General features: G+C 36.4%; 1 protein-coding gene across 1 annotated transcript in view; it reads right to left on the reverse strand.

Moving 5' to 3' along the window:
• LOC144976519 (uncharacterized) overlaps positions 1-10,000 on the reverse strand; it is a 64,647-nt gene that overhangs the window by 41,012 nt on the left and 13,635 nt on the right. Inside the window, exons 8-11 of the mRNA XM_078920814.1 lie at positions 8,728-8,883; positions 6,785-6,902; positions 2,544-2,564; positions 1,924-1,995 (exon numbers count right to left, since the gene is read on the reverse strand). Of these exons, the coding sequence (XP_078776940.1) occupies positions 1,924-1,995; positions 2,544-2,564; positions 6,785-6,902; positions 8,728-8,883 (367 nt within the window). The remainder of the gene's footprint in view (positions 1-1,923; positions 1,996-2,543; positions 2,565-6,784; positions 6,903-8,727; positions 8,884-10,000) is intronic.

Below are 10,000 nucleotides of genomic sequence, written 5' to 3' on the forward strand. Positions count from 1 at the left end.
ATATTATTAATAACGTCTTCTTAAAAAATAACTATTAGTATTACGAATTATGTTTTAGTGGGCACCTTTCCATAGAACATACAAAATAATAATAAATAAAATTCCCTTTATTCATCCCATAGGGGAAATTTGTCTCTCGGGGCTATTCCAAGTGAAGACTGGAAAAAACCGGCGCCAGCCGCAATGCAGAACGCAAATTGAGCTACTGTGAGGTGACACAGGGCCACGCAGGTGATCGAACTCAGTACTTTTCTGGTATACGAATCAAAGCTGAACCGCTGACCCAAGCTTCCCCCAATAACGTATTTGCTAATTAATTTGACAACTATGTCTTAATTGTTTCTAATAAGAGTTGACGTCGAATGGGAAAATTCCCCTTCATGCAGTCCTGGTTAGAATGTTTTTAGTCAGATGTCGGTGAAAAAACTAAATTTGAGATTTCTTTAATATGGTATGCAGATAATGGCACAAACCTAATCACCTGGTACAGGAACTTGGAGTCAAGGACATTCGGAACCCACTTCCTGAGCATATAGTGTTTTATGGCTGTTGCTTGGTACCTTGTAGTATCGAGCACATGGATGTTGAATCTCTTGTTAAACCAGATGAAGTGCATTTAGCAATTAAAATTGTCACCCGATATTTGTATAAGTAAAAAGCTTATATCTAAAACTGACTATCTGTTCACTCCATGGGTCATTGTGTACGAGGTCTTTTTGATCAGACAGAATGTAGATAACAATTGGCGAAGATCCTATCCAAACGGTGGTAGGAAATCTTTTCATTCCTTTTATCTTCATATAGATCGGAATAAAACACCAGTTTCACGGAACTTGCGATAAATAATAACTTCTTGCGTATAATCATCGATGTTTTGCTTTCGATGGAAGTACTCACTAGTTCTACTTGCCTGATCAATCGTACCATCACAGAAAACTCTGTGTCACCTATAACGTTTTTAGTCTGGTTGAACGAAGCTAGTGAGATTTCCACAATTATCTAGAAACTATAACAATGAGCAGATAGATGTCTACTTCACTAATTCTATAGACACTTAGATAAACACGCCTCTCGGACAGTCGTCATAATGAAAAAAAAAAATGGCAGTGATTGTCACGTCTATGTAGGATGTTGGCAAGGAAGTAGATAGGTAAGATAGGAGCCAGATAGTTTTCCCCATAGACACCGCCGGGTGCCACTTTATTCCATTTTATTGATGGTTAAAAGTTCCTATCACTTTGACTGATAGTAATAGAATGTATTAAGAAGTTTAAAGAAATAGGAAATGGTGGAGTGGTAGGATATTGGCACGTTGTATAGGGGTTGGTCGGTTCAGAAAGTAAGTATTGATCCCCGTTAAAGTAAAGTATTTTATATATTATTAAACAGAATTGCCTCATACAATAACAAGTTAACACATAATTAGTCAAACAATTATCGTAATGCTAGTTTTTATTCATAAAGAAACATTCTATGAATATTGATCTTCATCCCATAACACAATGCTATTCATTTTTCATCTGCGTGTCCTTAACTGAGTGACGCCGGATGTTCCCGTTATCTCTGGCGATAGCCGCTTCGATCCGCCGTCTGTAGTCGGTTGTGCTAGCCGTTCAGCTTCATCTTTCACAGTGCAGACATTAATCCGATTCACATTGGGTCATTTACCACTGAAGAGTTCGTCGATGGGTGCTGGGTGGTTAGAGGCTGACGGTACGATCATAGCTAGTCGTCTGTGAAAGGTTGATTAAAGACTTCCTGCTTTCTCATACCGATCTATGAAAGATACCGGTGCAAATCTTTGACGAGTTGCAACATTTTAATAGTCAATGAATAGAGGGGTTGCGAGGGATTCGAACCAATACCCGCATATAGATTGCAGGAGTAAATAACAGACCGATATTGTAACATTGTGATGTTTACCTTCTTCTGCATCATCTTCTGCGTTGGTATTTTTATTAGAGGCGGCTACAGCATTGTTGTTTGATGATTCATCTGAAAAGCATAAGAATTGTTTATTGTAAAGTAAAAGCATTTTAAAAAGCTGAGGTAGAACTAAATCAGAAAGTTATCAGAGAAGACCCTCCTTTCGAACAATTGTTTCGGTCCTCAACCCTTTCCACTCTAAGGGAACTGGACCATACCCTAAGGGATTAATTTCAATCAGTGTCTCATCTTTAGACCTTATTATATCTTGAGCAAAGTTTTAGCATAAAAAAAAAGGCAGACTCACCTTCGGACATGTAGAACCCTCAATGGGCTTGAAATTGAGTTCTTATAAAAGGCTCTACACTCACATTCTCTAACCTCACTTGCTTGTAAAATTAGTGACTACTTTGCCTGTAACAGAATTATTTCTATCAGAAAAAGATAGGATAACTAAGGCGTCACGGTTCATCTTACATGTAAAGTGTTGCTGTTTGCTTTGGACCTCTTGTAAAGCGCGTAGAGCGCATTAGGTGGACATTTCACTATGTAAAAGCTCGTCATTTAGCACGCTTCGTAGACACTTATCCTTTTAAAAAATAATATGGAATACTTACCTAATTCACCTTCAGCCTTGTCTGAGGAGAGACAGTAACCAGAATATAGAATAATGTTCCACATAACTCAGATTGGTGATTCATGTATAATGTTTAGAGTTTTAGTCTTAAATCATACCTTATCTTATAATATATTATTGTATTGTTCTTTTTGCTAAATGTTGTCCTTGGACTACTTCGTTAATATTTACTTTTTCTTGGGTTTTGTTAATCAATTATCAAATTTGCAGCAATAGTATTCAAAAAAACACAAAATAGAAGAATTGTTATAAATGAGCAAAAGAAAAAAAGATAACGCACGCAAATGTATGTATATATATATATATGAATATATATATATATATATGTATATATATATATATATATATATATATATATATATATATATATATATATATATATATATGTGTGTGTGTGTGTGTCTTAAATAAAGAAGAATTCGGGGAGACCTCGTTCAATTGTATAAATTACTCCATCTTGAGGTTGACTTGGACTTGGATACTTATGAATTATTGTTTCATTTTCGAGTACAAACATTACCAGAGGAGACCGGTTTTAAATCTTTATTGACAGATACAAAACTAGCATAAGGAATTTTTTAATTAACAGAAATGCAAAACTTTGGAACTGTATAAAGTATGAAACGAAAAATTCTTCTGCCGATAGATTCCAAATATTGCTTGATAAAGAATAATCAATTCCCCGTTTATTTATGATTACATTTAAATACATAGGGTATTAAAATGTCTTGGCCTAAACCAACCTTTACATGATATGGTATGATATATGATATATATATATATATATATATATATATATATATATATATATATATATATATATATATATATATATATATATATATATATATATTATGCCCTTTTCGCCACGACATCATAAGATAATATCGTCGCCCAGGCATTCCACGAAGGAATATAGATCATTCATCAAAAAAGATGCCTGATGTCAAAAGGAATCACCCATGTTGTCCAAGTGAACAAGTTGGGGGTTAATAATCTTGCTCATGGAAAAAAAACGCCTGAAGCGGGGTTCAAACCCGGGACCTTCCGGGTCACAGTGCAATGCCTTAATCACTCGTCCACTTCGCGTGAAAAAAAACCCGGAAAAATATACGACGCTACTTCAGTACGAGGTGGAAACTAAGAACATTGGAAAATTTACAAGCAAGAAGAACAAAACCATAAATTATTTCTTGCTAAGTTTTTAAAAAATGCTTTATTGGTTTAGTATGCCGGTTATACCAAATTCGTATAAACATCACGATATCGAAAGTTTTCAAATTTGCGTCTTGTTTCATCCGTGAAGTGTTACTGGTGTAAGAAGTTACCGCATCTGGTTGAAAAACAAATGATCAATCGGGACAAAGTCCGGAATACGTTTTTTGCTTCTAACAATGCTACATAATATTCAGTACGGGAAGAAAGCATATTCGATTTATTTCAAAATATGAGTAGACTCCAATGTACCCTGATTTTAATTCCATGGACTACAGCATTTGGTCATTAAAGGTTTATAAGGGTGATGCAACGTTTTACACAAAAACATGGTTCTTCTTCTTCTTCTTCTTCTTCTTCTTCTTCTTCTTCTTCTTTCAGCTTATCCCACATTTTGCAGGGTTGCCATAATGAATGCCACACCTCCATGCATCACGGTTCAGAGCATCATCTTCCTCCAGGCCCAGTTCTTTCATATCGTCCTTTACCTTATCCCACCATCTAGTCTTTGGGCGTCCCTTTTTCCTCTTCCCCGCTAATTGTAAGTCCAATACTTTCCTTCCCACGTACTCCCTCTCTCGTTTCTTTACATGTCCGAACCATTTCAATCTATCTTCTCTCATCGTTATTGATACATTCTTAGGCTTTTAACGAAATCGGGCCGAACGAGACACCGAACGCCGAACCTGAACGGATATAGCCTTCTCACTTGACCATGAACGAGATCTGGATAGTGAAGACTCTCAAGCGGTATGCAGCATCGGATCTAATGTCACGTGATAGAGGATAGCTTGGGTTGCTGTTGGCTTCAGCTGACAAGAAACGGAGAAGGAAAGAATGGAGACTACCTCAGGCATCCCCCTACCATGTGTTAGGGGAGGGGCAAGGTCAGTGTCATTCAATAGTATATAATTGTGCATGTGACGCTCTATACTGAGAGAAAATTATAAATTGATTACGGGGGAAGGTGGGTGGAGGGGGGGGGGGAGGAGGGGGGGGGGTTCACCCACAAACGACAGAGGTGTTGGGCTTCGGGTAGACCATGATACGAAATCAAAGAGAAAAGGCCGATGGTACTTGGATGGTGGAAATGGTTGGGGGTGGGGTGGGGGGGGGGTAGTGACAATCAGCGTGGGATGTATACATTAACATTAATAATATAGGCAATAGATGACCAGGGATGTATATGTTTGTGTGTGTGTGTGTGTGTGCGCGCGCGCGTGTGTGTGTGTGTGTGAAAGGGATTACACAAAAACACCTTTCTCTGTAGCTTCCAAATTATTACGTATACGATAAATTTGAAAACCATATTGTTTGAATCAGCTTGCAAAAAGGAGAACAATTATCTTTGTTTCACAAAAATAGGTTTAGAAATAATTTTTTTTTTCTAGTAGATTGATTTTTAAAAAAATATTGCTCAATTTTTAAAAATTTAATGATAGTCTCTTAATTTTCCGGTCGATTTTCTTGATTTATATCTCATTTTTCAATTCTCAATGCGAAGAGCACACTGATGTATCTCGTGTGATTCAAAAGCGTTGTTTTTTTAATATATATATATATATATATATATATATATTATATATATATATATATATTATATATATATATATATACTGAGAGTCCTGCCTCACTAATTTATTACTGAGCGTGGAGATGGTGACGCAACTATTACATACAAGACCTTGCAGTCGAGTCGGCAGGGGTTTTGGGTTACACAACCACACTATTTACCCATCGGTCAGCGGTACTCTTTGATGTATACAACACTCACCACCTTTACGCAAAGCCGGCTGCCCATAAATCAAGAGATGATCTCCTAACTGTTCACAAGCGAACTGTCAAACGATCAATCGATGATTGGATAAGAATCTCAAGATCTCATATAATAAGGTAAGTTTTGGAGAGGTGATATCCCCCCACCCATCATCGGAACTTTCATTGCGTTATATCATATAAGCTCCGCCTCCTCTTTCTATTCCGGAGTGACGAGATTAGACGAGAGGACGCGAGAAAAAATTGATCACGTGTTCGGTAAGTCGATCGGTCGGTCTGCTTCGGCGTGTAACTATAACTCCGTATTCACTTCCAGTCAACCTTCGAATTTGTTCAATTCTCACTTTATATTTTCTTGTCCAGCCAAGTGACCATCTCAGCATCCTCATGTCTGCCACCTCAACTGCCACACAAACACATAGTTAAAAGAGCCAATTCAATATAAATGGGTCGACTCACTGCTCAAGATATGAGAAAACCAATTGGATCATGGGGGAAAATTGTACGGATTAGTCATAAAGTAAAAGAAGGGATCGAAAGATATATATATATATATATATATATATATATATATATATATATATATATATATATATATATATATATATTTTGAGTCGTGTTGGATACAAATATGGTACGAATAGTGCTCGACATGTAGCAATGGAGTGAATTATTATTTTAATATTTACCACCTTCAACAAGCAACAACACACAACAAACAAAACTCATGTAACACACAGTCCTGACGATGGCTGAAAAGGCCTGAAACATCGATGTAGACTGACTCCAACATTGTGGTAAATATTAAAATAATAATATATATATATATATATATATATATATATAATATATATATATATATATATATAGAGAGAGAGAGAGAGAGAGAGAGAGAGATTTGCATTTACACTAGTAATTAGTCTAAAGTATGAGAAGAGTTTATGTGGCCTTTTGATAGTGTAAAGTTTGCGAGCAGGAACTTTTGCTAAGTTATAATCTTAGAAGATGTTTATCAGAGAATTTGTATTATAGAAAATTTAAAAAGGAATCATCTAAAAGTACTCAGGATCAAACCTCAGGCCTCATCGCCAGAAAGTAGTTGTCCAACAGTCAGAAGGTCCAAGGTTCTAGACGAAAATGATTGGGGAGGGGGGGGGGTGTATTTTTTCCTTTATTTTTATTATTCGTTCTGTGCACTGCTTTGATAGGAAAGGCACGTGTTTCTCCTACCTTGTGAAGCTCGACGTAATGTCCGTTCTGGTAAGTTTTCAATCAACAATTGACATTCATCCCATTCTCTTTGCCTTCTTGTCTTGCCCCAGCCAGGGGGAGGAGAAGAAAAGTTTGACTGGAAATAATTTTATAAAAATGTATTAAAGATAAATCATAATATGCACATTACAGTTATATATCGCATTTTAAGTACAACAGTGGTGTCTCTTTTTTAGAATAAAAAATAAAAACTGTAATGGGACAACCAAGACCAATTCAGTAGCATTTTGATACAGGGAATATTGTCTACAAAGCGTTCTGTTTGTATTTAGCGCTCTTTCTAATACACAAAATCCGATCTCTCTCTCTCTCTCTCTCTCTCTCTCTCTCTCTCTCTCTCTCTCTCTCTCTCTCCCACATCTCCTTCCCCCTTCAATCCAGTCAACAGTAACAGAGCAGTTGTGCCTTCTATTTGATCATGCGAAAGGGTTATAAGACATCTTGATGTAATCTTTTAAAGCCATTAATCCAACGGAGACGGAGCTTTTCCCGGTTTCTACATCGTGAAACAGGTAATAGCAATTTCTTGCTACTCATTGGAGAGTACTTTCTACCAAGTCTACCATGTTAGTATGCACGGAAATGAGAAAAATACGGGGTGTTGGGCATTTCATTGCAGGGGACATCACGACTTTGTTGGTTGATTCTCTAGTCCTGTCAAAGCTGGTTATTGCCATCCTCTCCTCTTCTGGTAGCCAGAACGATTCTTCCGGGGTTATCTGTGAAAGGGGGAGAGATCAATCTGCATCGGGTTTCTTGGGAGAACTCTACTAACTTCCCGTTGAGGGGCGTGTGGAATATAAAATCTGTACTATTGTTTTTTGAATCACTGCACTCTGATTGCCCTGGAAACATTGATGACATGCTTGGATTCTACGTCCCGGCCAGAAATCGGAGGTCGGGAGTTGGTAGTCACATTCTTGAGAGGCCAGGGGTGGCTCATGTGTGATCGTTGGGTGTGCGTTTGAATATTCGGCACCTCTAATCTTGAGACAGTAATGATGCAGGATTCTTTAAAAACCTCTTAAAACGTTTATTTTCAATATGCAACAGTGTAGAAGTGTATTGCTTTGCTTCATACTGCATGTTTGAGTGGTTGCATTTTTGAGTGAAAGTTGCCACGTTACTGTTAAGCGCTTTGAGCGTGTTTAGATACGGGGTAAGGCGCTATATAAATACCATATTATTATTGTTATTATTATTATTATTATTATTATTATTATTATTATTATTATTATTATTATTACTACTGAGTGGAAAGGGTGGTGGGCTAAAATCTAGACTTCACCCGGAATTAACATCGGTCCCTTTGCGTGTGAAACGAGTGCTCTACCAACTGAGCTATCTAACATCATATTAAGCTCCATAATATTTCACGAAGACAAGACATCGAAACGAGTCATTAATATTGTGTACAATATATATTTTTGAAACTGAAAATCCTATTGATGAAGTCCTCATCAGATCAAAATGAATGTATTAAAGGACATACTTTGGGTGTTTTGAGCATTGTACGTCCCACAAAACCAATGACTCAGTGTGTGAACGAGACATACAGACAGATAGATAGATAGATAGATAGATAGATAGATAGATAGATAGATAGATAGATAGATAGATAGATAGATAGATAGATATAGATAGATAGATAGATAGATAGATAGATAGATAGATAAATAAATAAATAAAAAGGTAGATAGATGGAATCTCACGTAGAAATGAAATGCTTGTGTACGCGTGTATGTTTACGTGTGTGCATATTCAAAAGGATAAGACAGAAACAAATATCTCAATGATTATGATTGAAAATAAATCTGAACAACGTTACATGTGTAGGACATGCAGTAATTGATATATGACTAAGATTTGATTAGTTTTCAATTTTAAATTGCGATACTTACACTCGTTGCTGCCCATTTGAAAAGTGGGTGAACGGATATGGACAAAATTCCTTCTAAGTCGGGGAAGACTCGAAACTGTTTTGGGCGTTTAACCAATACAAATTGGCCCTCATTCTGAAGATCCATCTCGCACGAAGCCAGATAGTTGATGTATTTCTGATAAATTAAATAGAAATTATAAACTTTCTTCTTTCCTCAGAGATAAATATTTAAGTGACGAATTAGGGAGCAGGTAATAATGTCAGATGAACAATTGAAAAGTGCATGAAAGAGCAGCAGACAAAACAGAAAAATACAAGAAAATAGTCATGCTACCATTATACCAAAGAGTTTACACGATAATTGGTAAGTCTTAATGTCTATTTTCTTCACAAAGATTCCGCTGAGAAACCTCACTTGCTTCATAATAACCAGCATTGAACACTTGATTTTTAGGACGAAGACATTAGAGTAGCTCCATTAATTTATTTTTGAAAATATCAAAGTGACAAATTGGGAAGCAGGCACTTGTATAAGATAAAAATCCTCAAAGGTGTGGCCGACAGATAAACGCGGGAAGGCCAATACAAAAAAAAAAAGAACGAGAGCCTTCTCAAACAGCAGCCTTCTTTGAGTTGGGATCGAATCTCAAGACATGCTACCATTACACCACAGAGGTTGTCCGACAGATGAGAAGATCATGCTTATATGTGTATCAAAGTTGGAAATAAAATCATTCTAAAAATAGGACTCCTTTACAACAGATATTGTTTCAGCGTTACTTTTATCGGTCAATTTATTGATGAATAATTTTAGTTGTTCATATTACAGTTTTGAAATAGCTAGCTAGGTAGACAGTTTCGAAATAGATAAATAAATAGATAGATAAAAAATGTTATAAAACAAACAAAGTCAACAGATATTGTGATAGTCATGGGTGACTTCAATGCCATCATTAGGAAAGACATCGCCTCACATATGTTGGCAGGCATGGTCTTGGAACAACATACAAAAGAGGAGAATTGTTGACTCATGTCTGTGAGAGAAACCAACTCGCAATTGTAAATACAATGTTTAAGCAGCCCAAGCGTAGATTATATACATGGAAAAGTCCGGGAGAGATATACAGAAATCAAATTGATTACATTCTGATAAAATCAAGATTTAAAAATAACATCACTAACTGCAAAACCCGCCCCGGTGCAGACATAGGGTCTGATCATAACCCAGTAGTAATGAAGATGAGACTTAAGCTCAAGTTACCAATCAAATCAAAAAGGAAAATAAGATATAA

This window comes from Berghia stephanieae, chromosome 1, assembly GCF_034508935.2.
Source record: "Berghia stephanieae isolate SIO BIC M18660-M18661 chromosome 1, UCSD_Bste_1.3, whole genome shotgun sequence".
Classification (NCBI taxonomy): domain Eukaryota; kingdom Metazoa; phylum Mollusca; class Gastropoda; order Nudibranchia; family Aeolidiidae; genus Berghia; species Berghia stephanieae.